This window comes from Pseudophryne corroboree, chromosome 8 (assembly GCF_028390025.1).
Source record: "Pseudophryne corroboree isolate aPseCor3 chromosome 8, aPseCor3.hap2, whole genome shotgun sequence".
NCBI lineage: Eukaryota > Metazoa > Chordata > Amphibia > Anura > Myobatrachidae > Pseudophryne > Pseudophryne corroboree.
This window is the reverse complement of record NC_086451.1, coordinates 253411195-253427573: the sequence shown is the minus strand read 5'-3', so window position 1 is coordinate 253427573 and position 16379 is coordinate 253411195. Positions and strand designations below refer to the sequence as shown.

At 42.6% G+C, this 16379-nt stretch overlaps 1 protein-coding gene across 1 annotated transcript in view; it reads left to right on the top strand.

Annotated features, from left to right (window-relative positions):
- The window catches only part of UPRT (uracil phosphoribosyltransferase homolog), a 132221-nt gene extending 116816 nt beyond the window's left edge, over nucleotides 1-15405 (top strand). Inside the window, exon 7 of the mRNA XM_063937179.1 lies at nucleotides 14931-15405. Coding sequence (XP_063793249.1) covers nucleotides 14931-15037 — 107 coding nt within the window. The 3' untranslated portion in view covers nucleotides 15038-15405. The remainder of the gene's footprint in view (nucleotides 1-14930) is intronic.
- Nucleotides 15406-16379: the final 974 nt, after the last annotated feature.

The window sequence follows — 16379 nt, the reverse complement described above, 5'->3', positions numbered from 1 at the left end:
CCTCTCGAAGAGGCAGAGGCCATGGATCTTCGATCAGCATCTCGAGAAGATCTGCATACCAGGCCCTTCTGGAGCAATGAGGATTGCTTGAATTCTTACCCTTTTTAGAATTCTTGGGATCAGAGGAATGGGAGGAAACAAGTACACCAGCTGGTGAATCCACGGAGTTGTCAGGGCGTCTACCGCTACTGCCTGTGGGTCCCTCGACCTGGAACAATTACCGCTTGAGCTTCTTGTTGAGTCGAGAGGCCATCATGTCGATTTGTGTATACCTCCACCGACGTGTTAACTACCGGAACACCTCCGGGTGGAGGCCCCATTCTCCCGGGTGCAGATCGTGTCTGCTGAGGAAGTCTGCTTCCCAGTTGTCTACTCCCGGAATGAAAATCGACGACAACGCCACAGCTTGTTTTTCCGCCCAGAGGAGAATTGACACCTCTGACATTGTGGCTCTGCTTTTCGTTCCGCCCTGTCGGTTTATGTACGTTACCGCCGTCAAATTGTCCGACTGGACCTGAATGGCCTGATTCTGAAGAAGAGGAGGCCTGCAGAAGGGCGTTGTAGATAGCCCTGAGTTCCAGGATGTTTATTGGAAGGACAACTTCCTGACTTGACCATCTTGCTTGAAACTGCACCCCCTGGGTGACTGCTCCCCAACCTCTGAGGCTTGCGTCTGTGGTTAGCAGAATCCAATTCTGAATCCCGAACCTCCGACCCTCGACTACGTGAGAAGTTTGTAGCCACCACAGGAGGGAGATCCTGGCTTTTGGTGACAGACGAATCCTCTGGCGCATATGAAGATGCGATCCGGACCATTTGTCCAACAAATCCATCTGGAAGGGCCTCGCATGAAACCTGTACTGAATTGCTTCGTAAGAAGCTACCATTTTCCCCAGAAGGCATATGCAGAGATGAACTGAGATTTGGGTTGGCTTCAAGACGGCTCGAACCATCGACTGGATTACCGTTGCCTTTTCCAAGGGAAGGAATACTTTCTGAGACTGTGTCCAGTATCATTCCCAGGAACTCAAGCCTCTCCATTGTTTCTAGGTGAGATTTTGGCAGGTTCAGAATCCACCCATGATCCAGGAGTAGTCTGGTTGAGAGGGCAATGTTCTCCAACAGCTGTTCCCTGGACGGTGCCTTTATCAGAAGATCGTCCAAGTACGGAACTATGTTCACTCCAGGTCTGCGGAGCAACATTATCATCTCTGCCATCACTTTGGTGAACACCCTCGGTGCCGTGGAGAGACCAAATGGCAGGGCCTGAAACTGGTAGTGGCAGTCCTGCAGTGCAAACCGTAGCTAAGCCCGATGACGCAGCCAGATCGGAATAGTGAAGGTACGCATCCTTGACATCCAGAGACGCTAGGAATTCCCCCTCCTCCAGACCTGAGATTACCGCTCTCAACGACTCCATCTTGAATCTGAACACTCGTTAAGTACGGGTTCAATGACTTGAGGTTCAGAATCTGTCTTACCGAACCGTCCAGTTTCGGTACCACAAACAAGCTGGAATAGTAACCCTTGTTGTGTAGATGAGGTGGAACTGGAATAAGGTATCCGGTCAGATGGTCGACACTCATTAGGTTGACGACTATTGGTCGACATTGACATGGTCGACATGGACTAATGATCGGCACATGAAAGGTCAACACATGAAAAGGTCGACATGAGTTTTTCACGATCCACGTGGACTACTATTGGGAACGGTAACTTTGCCCGAAGCTCGAGCCATGCGAGGGGACACGGTACACTAATTGGGGTTCCCCGTCACTTTATGCAGAAAACAACACAAAAATGGTTAAAAAAAAACTCATGTCGACCTTTTCATGTGTCGACCATTAGTCCATGTTGACCATGTCAATGTTGACAAATAGTGGTTGACCTAATGAGTGTCGACCTTAACATTGTCGACTATTCATACCGGAACCCTGGAATAATGACTTGGGTCTGTAACCGTTTTTCAATGGTGTCGTGTAAGTTTACGCTCGTCTCTTGTGAAACTGGTAAGCCTGATTTGAAGAATCTGTGAGGTTGGAGCTCCTGGAACTCCAGTCTGTAGCCCTGGGATATAAGGTCTATGACCCAGGGATACTGGCACGATACGGTCCAGATGTGACTTAAGAATTTTAGCTGAGCTCCCACCCTCATGTCTTCCAGGCATTGCGGTCCACTGTCATGCGAAAGGTTTTGAGGAAGCAGAGCCTGAGCCCTGTTCCTGTGAACCAGCAGTCGCTGGTTTGCGTAGTTCTCTAGTCCCTCTGACGGCGGCAGAAGATCCTCTGGCCTTGCCCCTAAACTTGGCAGTCCGAAAGGACTGTAGATTAGGTCCTGAGTAGGCCTTCCTAACTGGCAGAGCTGCAGAAGGTAGGTATGTGGACTTACCCGCAGTAACTCTGGAGATCCATTTGCGAGTTCATCTCCAAATAAGGCCTCTCCTGTGAAATGTAGGCCTTCCACTCCTTTCCTGGAGTCCGCGTCAGCAGTCCACTGACGTAGCCATAATCCCCTGCGTGCGAACACTGCCATAGCTGTAGTGCGTGCATTAACCAAACCGGTTTCCTTAATGGCTTCCACCATAATGTTCGCAGAGTCTTGTATACATTGCAGGAGCAAAATTAATTTCCTCTTGAGGTAAGGTGTCTAACCCCTCAAATTACCTGACCATTTAGCAATGGCTCTTGTAATCCACCCACATGCTATAGTGGGTCTTTGGGCCACCCCTGCAGCAGTATACAAAGAGTTCAGTGTAGTCTTAATCTTGCGATCAGCCGCGTCTTTTAGGAAGGCTGCACCAGGCACAAGTAGTACAATTTTACGGGAGAGCCTGGAGACTGACGCATCCACTATCGGTAGACTTTTCCACTTTTTCCTGTCCTCAGGAGGAAAAGGAAAAGATGATAACAACCGCCTAGGAATTTGAAATTTCTTATCTGGATTAACCCACTGTTCTTCAAACAGGGTATTTAGTTCCTTTGACACAGGAAAAGTGGCTGAGGATTTTTTCTTAATATTAAAGTAACTTGCCTCACTCTCCTCTGTCACCTTATCAGGGATATTTAGAGTTTCTCTGATAGCATCTATGAGAGCCTCTACACCCTGTGACAGAGTACCCTCCCCTACCTGTGTCCACCTCTCCTTCCTCCATTTCTGACCCTTCATTATCAGAGTCAGAATGCAGTATATGGGCCAAAGTACGTTTTTGCATACAAATGGTAGAGGACTGAGACGCTGGTCTGGGTACTGAGTTCTTTTTCATAAACTCATCCGTAGACTGCTTTAAGTTTTGCGTCTCTTTCCAAATCATTCCCCTAATGGAGTCCAGCCATGCTGGTTCTACCCCACTAGCCTGAGAAGGTATACTACACTGAGTACACACTAGTGAACCCCCTGGAGAAAAGAAAAACTGTGCCTTGCATGAAACGCGCACTCTTCCTGACATACTGCAGTAGTGACCACACACACACAGGAAAAGGTTAAATGCACAATTAACCCACAAAGAGCCATTCCAGAGAGAGAGTGTATTGGACCAGCATACGGCGCCCTTATCGCTAATGCCAAGCTTAGCTGCGTTGCAGACTAAGGGGTATATTCAATTAGGGTCGGATCCATTCCGACATGCATTTGTCGGAATGGATCCGACAACCCCTATTCAATCTCATCTCAATTTGACTTTTAAAAAGTCGAATTGAGATGACGGACCCAGAGGAGTAGGGGGGGGAAGCCACGGGGGCAGACGGAGGAGATCAGCACTGCAGTAGCGCTGCAGGAGGATGGCACACAGCCGCCCGACCTCACGGCAGTGTCCACCCAGCTCCAACAAGCGTGACCTCACTTGCTGGAGCCGGGTGGACGCTGCCGTGAGCAGCGCGGCTGTGAGACATCCTGCTGTCGGACTGAGATGGTCGAAAAGGGGGCCAAAACCTGTCTGTTTTGGCCCCGTTTTCGACACAAGCACGTGGATCGGCAGCTATTCCGCCGATCCACGTTCTTTTCGACAAGTCGAATTCCTCGACTTGTCGAATATATTGAATAGGTTGGAACTGCTTCCGATCTAAAAAAAAAAAAATCGAAAACTGCCTCTTTTCGACAGACGGCAGCTTTCGACGTCAATTGAATATACCCCTAAGTACCTACATTAGGGACTTAGTACACTAGAAATCGCTTTCCCCCTGCTATAACCCCCTGGTACCGCTGAGGTTAACTGGAGGCTTTCCGGAGGAGCTGCGCGTCCCTGTCAGTCAGCGTCTGTGTCAGCTGCAGTAGGGAAAATGGTGCTTGTGAGCTGCTGGATCCGCTCATAGTGAAGCCCCGCCCCTTCAATGGTGCGCTGTCTTCCCGCTTTTCTTTATACTGGCTTTATGTCTGTGTGCATAAAATGGAGTAAGCCCCCTTTTATGACTGTAGTGCCAGTCTGGGTACTGTGTACACTATATAGTGTAATTAGTCAGGAGACTCAGTCCGCCCCGCTTAGAAGCAGTGCATCTCTGTACCCTCATGCCGCCATAATGGCCGGCGCCCCACTAACCGGGACACCGGCTTACTACTCACCACTCTTCATTCTTCTGTCTCTGTTAGGGTTCGCCGTGGTGGGGCTTGCTAATAGTCCCTTTAGGAGCTAGCGTCCTGTCAGTGGGGAACGGGACCATTAACCCTTAGTGGGCTTGCCCCTACGTCTTTTGTCCCCCGTATTTTTTGCACCAGGACCAGGCGCAGAGCCCGGTGCTGGTTGTTAAAATACGGGGGAACCCCTGTCATTTTTCCCCCCCGTATTTTTACAACCAGGACCGGCTCAAAGAGCCCGAGGCTGGTTATGCTTAGGAGCGGGGACCCCGTGCATTTTTTTTCAGGATTTTTACGTTCAACACCCCTTCCAAATGAAAAACATGCACTGATCTCTCCATATTTTTGTAGTCCGTAAAAAAAAATATATATTTTAAAAAATCTATTAAATAATACTTGTGGCTCATAAATAGACAAACCAAGTAGATAATCCCTTCAAATATAAATAGATATGCTATTAGCAATCAAAAAAGCACCAAAAGAATAACGTTTTTAAAAAAAATTATTAGATCACGACAGAAAAATGAGGCTGAATGAAATTGACGAAATGACTGTCGAAAAGCACTGTTGTCGAATCGACATTCTTCAATTGAATATATTTTTGTCGAAAAGCCGCATTTTTAACATTGCAGACATGTCGAATTGAAAAAATGTCGAATTGAAAAAATGTCGAAAATGAAACGGCAGGTTTTTTGTCAAAGTACTGTATTGAATTGTCGAATACAATTCAACAGGTTTTTTTGTGTCGAAAATGCCCAGTTTTTCGACAATTGCGGCAATTCGACCGCAATTGAATATACCCCTTGTGATGTTCTGAATGTAGCAGCTTTGTTCCCTAAAAGAAAGAGAGAAACCCCCTACTGTCTGACTTGTCTTACATGAACAATGACTGAGCAGCACTGAAACACAATGGGGCAGATATATATTAAGCCTTGAGAAGTGATAAAGAAGTGATAAGTGGAAGGTGATAACGCACCAGCCAATCATTACAGGTTTAAAAAAATGACAGGGGCTGAATGGGTGGTAGATTATCACCTTCCACTTATCACTGCTTTAACTGCTTCATCACTTCTCCAGGCTTGAGCAGAGCATGTAGATTACAGTGGTGCACCTTTCCCTGTGGAAATAAAAAATCAAAAGAACCCTGTGATTCCCAATAACAACCAACCCTGTACCCAGTCTTCAATTTATGGTGTAATAGCTACTGATGCAGAAACACAGGAAAGGGACAGTCCTCTCTTGGTTGGGCCACTATTTTAAAATATTCCTATGTATGTGTAAAATAAGAAACTAAATAGAATGCCCACATCAAAAGCAAATTTATATATATATATATATATATATATATATATAGTGAACACAGGGTGGTGCGGCACTCCAATGATTCGTAACGCCAGAAGTTTAAAGTGCTATATGTGTGTGTGTGTGTGTGTATATATATATATATATATATATATATATATATATATATATATATATATATATATATATATATATATATATATATATATATAGGTGCGGAGGTCAGCGGCACTCAGCAGACGGGATAAAGCAGTGAAAATTCTTTATTGGACGTCAATAAAGAATTTTCACTGCTTTATCCCGTCTGCTGAGTGCCGCTGACCTCTGCACCTATTTGGATCTTGCCATAGATCACAGAGGGCACCGCAGCAAGTATTACGCTACATACCCTTTTGAGTGCCGAACCTAACCGATATATATATATATATATATATATATATATATATATATATATATATATATATATATATATCCACAGAAGAAGCCGCTTCTCACTTTCATTTGTATTGAATGCTGGTGCTCGGTCAGTGTAATAATATAGAAAAGTTCCAAGAATAACCACCAGAGGGCAGTTGGCCCTCTTCCGAATGACTGTATACTGGTGACACTGGATGTCACCAGTTTGTACACGTGTATCAATCATCTTGAGGGTGTTGAAGCAACCAGGAAAGCGATCGCCTCCAGTCCACAATATGAGGGTCCACCAAGTGAATATTTGTTGCTTTTGCTTGATTTTATTTTGCACAAAAATTATTTTTTGTTTGAAAATTCTTTTTATTTACAACTACAGGGCACAGCGATGGGGTCCAACGTGGCCCCATCGTATGCCAATTTGTTTATGTTTCAATACGAAAAACAACACATTATGGCAAACGCAGATTTTTCATCATTTATTAAATTTTATGTTCGTTACATAGATGACCTTTTCATGCTGTGGACTGGGGGCGAGACTAAGTTACAACCATTTATTGCTAGATTGAATCTAATACCAGGATCCATTAGGCTCACATGCGTTTATGATTTTGTTTCTATTAATTTTTTGGACGTTACCATTAAGTTGGTTAACGGATCTATCACCACTGAGGTGTTTAGAAAACCTACAGATAAAAATTCTCTTTTGTTGGCAACCAGTTTTCATCCGCGGCCATTAAAGAAAGGCCTACCTTTTTCACAACTTTTACGTGTAATGCGAATCACTTCAGATGACACACTAATACCAGGTGCTTTGGCGGAGATGGGCAAGAAATTCACTGAGAGAGGTTATGATCCAACAGAGATACAAGAAGCGATTACTAAATGTCTACAGATGGAACGGACAGACGTGCCAAGAACCAAGAATAAAGACACTGAGATTGGACGACTAGTCTTTTCCAGTACATACTCCGTTGCCTCTGGTGTCATGAGACGTGCGATCTCCAAACATTGGCACATTCTACAGGCAGATCCGACTATGGGGAGATTCTGTGGCAGTCTACCGTTATTCAGCTATAAACGCAGCTCAAATCTCAAGGATCAGATTACCTATTCTGACATAGTGCCGATGTCACAACATGGTAAGGGTTGGTTACAATTAAGACCAGGGGCGCACAAATGTGGCTCCTGTGTTAACTGCAAGCATATGCACACTGGTAGCACCTTTATACATCCAACCAGGGGCGATGTTTTTCGATTGAAACATCGTATGACGTGCGAGACAAGATATGTCGTTTATGTAATCCAATGCCCCTGTAACAAATTATATGTTGGAAAGACTATCAGAATGCTCAAAGAACGCATGGCCTTACATCGGTCATCAATTAAAAAAGCGTTCTTCAAAGTCGAGAACTCAACACCACCAGTTGCAAAGCACTTTGTGTACCATGGACACCATATTAAAGATCTATTATTCATGCCCATCGACCACATACCTCCACTTAAGAGGGGTGGCGACCGCCACAAGTTGCTTTTACAGCGAGAATGTCGTTGGATTCGACGCTTGGATTCCCTCTCGCCTGCTGGGCTCAATGAAGATTTTTCATTTGTACCTTTTTTGTAATCTTTATCATTTTTCACATTTATTTTTATTTATTTTTTGTATTTTTCATTTTTTCATTTTTTATACATTGACGCATGTGGGCCTAATGTTTTTGCATCTGGATCCATTGTCTGATTATGATATACCTTTGTTATTGTTTATGTATTTTTTATATATATATTTAGAATAAGTCTCACATAATGATATTGGCCATTAGGTCCATACTATTGGCCTTAATGTGGAGCATTGTATTTATTACATCAGGAAAACGTAATAGCTGCCATTATGGTTAGCACTAATTCCAACATTAATCTATCAATCAACAGTTAGGCTTATGAATGACTATTTATTGGCTCCATTTGCATATTATATTTATTATTATATATCATTTGATTTATTATTATTCATACATTTATTTTTATTTAGATTATTGTCTTTTCTGATGGGTGCCTGTGCGCCTCTATCTTGTCCCCGGAAACAGGTATGGTGCTCTGTTAGTTCCGGATGATTCTGAAGTCCGGACACATTGAGCACATCCTGCGGGTTGCCACGTATGGCGCACTGAATATGATGCGCAACACTGGGCGACCTGGAACACGTGGACGCGGCCTCGGTGACCTTGCTCGCCGATCATGGGAGGTTATGGTCCGGCTCCGCCATGTGTTTACACATGGTGTGTAGCGGACAAATCCTTCCCTGGACGACACGTCCTGTCAGCGTCGTGAAGATGGCGCTCAGATGTGACGTGGTTAGCGTCCACGTGGGACCGGGAAAAGGTGAGATGGCTCACAGGTAAGTACATCGCACACTATAAAGAGCACTTGCTAGTCAAGCTCATGAGGCACATGTCACTTTAGAAACTGACACTGCGGTGTGCAGTGTTCAGCACTATGACACCTTATTCATTCCTATGAAGAAGATAGTCGAAACAGCTGTCGGAATGTTAAGTATCAATTGATTTATTTTATATGCTGCCATCAACATGTGTGCCATATGCTTGCTACCTTTCAAAATTTCTGTTTCATTCTACAAACAGTAAAAAGCACTTTTTTTCAATTAAGCTGTGTGCTGGTTTATCTGGGTATAATCCCTCTGGTGGTTATTCTTGGAACTTTTCTATATATATATATATATATATATATATATATATATATATATAGTGTGTGTGTATGTATGTATGTATGTATATTACACATACACATTTATGCGCCATATGTATCTAGGGTATGGCAACACACTTATCAAAAGGTATCAAATGGCAACAGGATCTGTGTAAATCAACTGAGATACTGACACTATGCACTCTCAGTACAAGGTGTGTGCATAGTGTAAGTACAGTGGTTAGTGGCAACAGACAAATTAATAAAATTAGAACTTATGGGATTCAGATTTCCTGAGTTACTAAAGGTCCATATACACTAGGAGATTTTCATTTCAAAAGACTTTGACAACATCTCTGAAGATATATCTTTCACCCAAAGTAGTGCATACACACTGAGCTATTTTCCAAAAGAGCAAGAGATTTTCCGGAGGCGAAAGACTTTGCTGAGAATCTTTTATTAGAAAGGCTATTTATATAATGGCCTGTGCCAGCAATGTATTTGTTACCAGCTTATGTATATACATTGGTGGCCGGTGGCGACGGTAACTTATACATTGCTGGACTGTGCAATGTATATATTACTGGCTTTAAAATAAATAATCATTGGTGGGCAGTGGATATACATTGCTGGCCTGTGCCAGCAATGTATATAACCCAGGGACACAAACTTGTTGGCAGTGACTCACTTCACAATGTGCTGCTGCAAGATGCTCCTCAAACGTGCGTCTCCAAGTGAGCTGTAGGGAACAGGGCGGGACCGCAGTGATGTAGCCGGAGGGCTTGGGGATGGAGCTGAGTGGGACCACGGCACCGTAGCCGGAGGAACTTGGGGTGGGAGTAGGGCGGGATCGCCGTGATTGATATAGATATATATATATATATATATATATATATATATATATATATACGGAGAATAGCGCCAAGGCTAATCCTGAATTTAGACACAAAATGAAATATAATGGATGTGATCAAATAAAAAATATTTAATATTTTGACACCCCCCATAGGTTAATGGGTGGCAGCTCGTGCCCAGTATATGGATAAAATGTAAAAAATTAAGTGCAATAGAGCACCTAATGGTGTTATAAAAATTCTGAAATTATAGGATTTCTATGTAACCAATTCACCATGTGAAAAGTGCAAATTAAAAAGGATCGACTTAGCTTCCTTGGGAGACAGCTTCAGTCTGATGACACTTTTGGAACATGTAAAACAGAAATAAAAACCAACATAGTGTGTACTGTTTAAATGATAGACCATGCTCCACACTTTAGGGACCTTGCTAGTCCCAATATAGATATATGGGCTGGATGAGAAATGCTGGTTCCAGTATACGAGGGCTGGACAAAGTTATAAAACATAAACAATATTTAATCTAACAAATCCTGAAGCAAATGTAGGTAGCACACGTACAAGATAAAAACGAACAAACAGCTTATCTGTCCACAATCGTAATCACAAGGTGAGCAGCAGCCCAATCCTGTTAATATATGTTAAAATGTCCTGAAGCAAATGCAGGTAGCATACGTACAAAATAAATAAATTAAAACTGCTTATCTGTCCATTCAATGAAGTCATGGGTGAGTCATAAGTCCCGGACCCGACGCGTTTCGTCCTGTAGCATAGGACTTCATCAAGGGGATACATGGTGGGAGCACAGCAGAGTATTTATGAGGTTGATAATTAGTCACATGACTAACAGGAAGCAGACATCACTTCCTGTGAGGACTAGAAAGTATTTCCTATTACGTTTTTTAACATAAAATATCTCTAATCAGACACATTGAAATAAGTGTAGGCAGATAGAAAGCACATATATATTAAAATAAATATTCAAAACAAGGGTTTCTATAATGAAAACGGCTCAAGAGCGGTCGTGAACCGCATCTTGAGCTGCATGACGTCACTTCCGCCCGGCGCTGTGGAGAGCGATCGTGCGCCGTGTGACACGCGGCGTGAGCCGCAAACGTCACTTCCGCCGGAGACTGGGAGGAACAGTTCAGGGTGACACGCAGTGTAAAACCCGCCACGTCACTCTCGCTAAAGAATGTCTCTTTTCAGTCCGGCTCAAGCAGGGTGGAGATGAAGTTTATGGTTAATTTAAATGTCCTGGAACGCACGGCCATCTTCAAACACCTTGGCCCAAATGTATCTTGCTGATAGTGGCGCCGTGGAACGCACGGCCATTTTAACAGAAGCTTGACAGAGTCTTATTACACAGATGGAAGAAATTAGCGGATCTTTTATATCTAGAATAATTAAGAAAGTTTTTAGTATAATAATGTATAATAAATATCATTAAAGAATTAAAAAATAAGTAATTGTTTGCAAAGTGGAATTATATAAATAAAACATATATATTAATATTAGTGAAGTGCAATGAGGTGAAAATGAGAAAACCATATATCTGGGGATATGACTAAAAAATTAGAATGATTAGGAAAATTATAAAAAGGTGCAATCTCAAACCCTTCATTAAATCCAAGGGGAGCAAGTGTCTTTAATTCAAATATCCAAAACATTTCTCGTTTGGATAATTTATTTAGGATATCTCCACCTCTTTCTCCAAGATTGACAATTTCAATACCTTTAAAGGTCATGTCTTCAGGATTGGAGTGATGAACTTCGTGAAAATGCCTATATATTGCATGTGTGATGACTTTATTTTTAATGTTCCTTGCATGTTCCTGGATACGCAGCTTGAGAACTCTCTTCGTCTTACCGACGTACTTCAGTCCACACGGACATTCCAAAAGATAAATCACCATTACAGAGTTGCAATTTGAAATGCTTTATGGTGTATTCCCGAGAGTTGTCACGGTTAGAAAACTTCTTCCGATTGCGGTGCACCAGCTTGCAAATATTGCAACTTCCGCATTTATAACAGCCTTGACATGGCTTGCTTTGGTTGGATGTAGTAGACTTCAAAAGACTGGGTGCCAAAATCTCCTTAAGATTGCTTGTTTTTCTATAGACAACTTGGGGTTTTGGAGGCAAGACCTCTCTTAGAACTGGGTCCATCATTAAAATGTTCCAGTGTTTATTCAGGGATTGACGGATGAGTTTTTCGTGACAGCTGTAAGTTGTGATGAAAGGGGCCGTAATCCTTCTCTCTGTCCCTTCTGCTTCTGTCTTTTGTGATGGTTTGTGTGTGTTCCTGGTTTTCACAAGAGCTTTTTCAATGACATCCTCTGGGTATTCCCTTTCTTTGAAGCGTTCGGCATAAATTTTCAGTTGTGTGTCTTGATCCTCTTTTTGGCTGCAATTCCTTTGGACCCGATGGAATTGAGAGTATGGAATATTAGTTTTCCAGCTCTGCTGATGACAACTCTTGAAATGTAAATAACTATTGGTGTCTACCTTTTTGATATGGTTGCAGGTGGTGATTTTAGATTCCTTTGAAGAGAGTGTCAGATCTAGGAACTCTATTTGGGTTTGGTTATGTTTCTCAGTGAATTTCAAGTTGTATTGGTTGATAGACATATTCCTGAAGAATTCCAGAGAAGATGATTCGGTGCCGTCCCAAATGTTGATGATATCGTCTATATATCTTTTGTATAATATCAATTGGTTGAGAAATGGGTTGTTGGAGTAAATGTGTTCTTCCTCCCAACTCCCCATCAATAAATTTGCGAAGCTAGGGGCAAAAATTGTCCCCATAGCTGTCCCACATGTCTGCAGAAAAAAGGAATCTTGAAACTTGAAGTAATTATGGCTTAAGATGAACCTTATAAAGTCGCAAATGGCTTCTTTATGGACCTGTGTCATCTCCGTATCTCTATCAAGGAACTTCTTACAAGCTGAGACTCCGATGTCATGAACAATACAGGTATATAAACTTTCAACATCGATTGTCACCCACCAATAGATTTCCTTCCATATGCCATCTTTAAGGGCGTCCAGTACACTTTTAGTATCCCTAAGGTAGGATGGAAGTTTAGTGACATATCTGCTCAAAAAAACATCTATATATTCGGACAGGTGTGATGTGAGTGAGTCGATTCCTGCAATGATCGGTCTTCCGGGAGGGTTCTGAAGGTTCTTGTGTATTTTGGGTAGGAAATAAAATATTGGAATGACCGGAGAAGATGTCATCAGAAATTGGTATTCTTCTTTATCTAGTACATTACAACGTAGATAGTGTACCAGCATGATTCTTAACTCATCTATATATTGTGTGGTGGGATCATGTTGTAATTTCTTATAGGAATTAGTATCATTAAGAAGACGTATTGCCTCTTTCACGTAGTCCGGTCTGTCCATAATCACTGTTCCTCCCCCCTTATCAGCTTGTTTGATGACAATTTCCTGATTCTTCTGAAGGTCTTTTAGTGCTTGTTTCTCCTTATTCTTTAGATTGTTTGATTTAATGGGTGGTAAATCTTGGTCGCAAAGGTCCTTCTTGACCAAGTCATGAAAGACGGTTATGTAGTGTCCTTTGGATTCCAAAGGGTAATACTTGGATTTTCTCTTCAACCCAGATTTTGATTCTTGGGATGGAACGGCTCCAGTATTTTTCTGGCAAAATGCCTTTTCAATGTGAGAGTTCTTGTGAATTTATTGAGATCAATAAAGGTGTTGAATTTGTTAATTTGACTGCTAGGAGCAAACTTGAGGCCCTTACTTAATAGTAGGGTCTCAGAAGGTGTTAAATTATGTTTAGATAAGTTGAAGATTCCATTTGAATTGGCATCTAGATTGGCTGATACCTTCTCTTTGCGTTTTGTATATGGATTATGGGAGGGGCGGCTGTCCACAGACCCCCTGCTTTTTAAATTTAAAGTCTCCCGCGGCTGCAGAGGAGCTCTGGATACAGCACATGCCGGCAGCTCAGTCAGTGTCTAGGGGATTTCCCTTCACTATCCCGTGAGACACTGACTGAGCCGCTGGCGTGTGCTGCTGTCACCGGCCAGGCTGATGCTGCTCCACAGCATCACAGCAATTCCAGTAGTGGGAGCCCCCTGCACATTTGTTGCCTGGAGCCCCCATCTGCCTTAATCTGGCCCTGATTATACATAAACATTGGTGGCCAGTGGTGCCAGAACATATATATTGCTGGCCTCTGCCAGCAAATGTATATATTACTGGCATAAATAATGATTGGTGGACAGTGGTGGCAGTAATGTATACATTGCTGGCCTCTGCCAGCAATGTATACATTACTGGCATACATACTGTAATCATTGGAGGCCAGTGGATACCTGGTCACTGCAGCTGCTAGAATCTACCAGGAGCGTCTATCGTGCTGCTGCTCCGTGAGTTGGGGCGCAGGAAGGGATCAGGGCCGGAGTGCCAAGGACAGTTCATCCATCATCGCTGAGCACAGTACACACTGAGCGATGATGGATGAACAAGCAGCGAGGTGGGCAAAACACACGATTGCCCACCTTGCTGGCGATGATACGGGAGCGCACATCAACTCTCATTGCCCGCCCATACACACCAGTAGATTTTGAGCTCAAAGCCGCTCACAACGCCAAAAGTGAGCTGCTTTGAGCTCAAAATCTTCTAGTGTGTATGGGCCTTAATACGCAGTATAATCCTGTGGCAATTTCAGTTGGTCAAACTGACCCAATAAATAGGTTATTGACGCCTAGTCAGACATGATCAAAATCACACACACACATGCAGAGATTACAATAAATAGTTATTCAGTTCCAAGGTTATATAGTCACAGGAACCAGAGTTACATGATATTATAAACTGTAATAGGCATCAGGCTCAGTTTCCTAATAGCAAGAAGAATCTCCTTGAAAATGTATTACCTGTACTGTCGCCTGCTGAAATTTTTAAATTAAATCGTAATATTTCATGGGTAATTCCCCAATACATATCAACTCCTGTAATTACCGCATAGTATCCAAATTGAGAGTGAAAATATATTATCACTTGTGTGCTATGTACTTTTTCATTTTTGCTATACTATTAATAGCACTTTATTTGCAGGTGCCATCTCCATCATCCAGGAATTTCCTGACATAACCATTTTAACCACAGAGGTCCACCCGGTTGCCCCCACACACTTTGGACAAAAGTATTTTGGTACAGACTGACCACGTGAATCTCCGACCACATGACCCTCCCTCTGCAGGGGGGTGCACATGTTGCCCCAATGCCATGCAGTTACCTTTATATTCTTCAGTGTATTACCACCTACTGCTTAGATAGGGCTCTGAATTATGCAACTTTTTTGTATGGTCTTTTTTCTAGCTTTTTATTCAAGACTCACTGCCTAGCCACCAACAGAGACTGAATGGTGTTTTTACTTGATTTTCAGTGCTTTCTCACCTCTCCCCCAGTGTTCAGTGACACATTCCATTCAAAAACAGCTTTTACTGGTGTGCTAAGGCATTCTAGGGCATCAGGTATTTATTTGTATTACTATTACAACAGCATAACAATAAAGTGTTGATATGATTCATGCAGTTGCCTTTTTTTTTTTTTTTCCTGGCAAGCTTCACACTTCAGCTGATATCCTCAGTACAAATTAGTATTGCCAACACTGAATAAATAAATATCTTCCTTCATACACAGAATCAAGAAGTGTAAGGTAACGTTTGGCTTCCACCTCTTCCAAAATATCGGTGAGATTAGTTAGAATCGGAAGCAAAGTCTCCAGGCTATGTGTGTGTTTCCTTGTTCTGTAAAATCACAGATTGTAGTTTAATTATTGTAGCTCTTCAGACTAATAATCTACTATATTAACCTGGCAGTTTATTTGTCAAATGATTCCCCCTGCATATTTTTATTTCACAATACTTGTGTATAGCTGATCTCTTTAAAACAGACTTGATACATTTATGGAAATAAATCTTTTATGAATGGCCTGGGCCAGTCATTCCCTAAAGTATTGTACAGTAGCTACCTTATACTCATGTAAAGGGAACAGATGATGGTCATGGAAAGGTACACACTCACCCTTTCCTCTTCCACCTACCATCTGTTTGCTGTATTTTATTTTTGCCTGTTATCTAATTACAAATGTCCCCTTAGTGTGTCTGAACACACAGCACCCTGTATTTGGCTACATCTCTAAAGCAGCGCCCCACATGCTTTTTCTGTTTGTGCATCCCCTTCCTTTTATAATTTATTTCTGCCAGTCTCACTTATGTAAGCTCTTCTTTCTCCGGCAGGGTCCACAGGTTATCCACGGGATAACAATGGGATATGATGGAGCGACAGCGGATTGGCACTAAACGATCAAAATCTTTCTGGCCTCCCAGGATGCAATGGGCCCGTCCATTTATCCCGCCCACTGGCTCAGGCAAATCAGTTTTTTGTTTGGTGCGGCAGGAGCCTGACCATGGTCAGAGGGCTGCTGGGTTTTTTTAGCAGCCCTAAGCTTGCTTATGTTGTAGTTGATGATGTGCTCATATGACTAATATATAACATGTA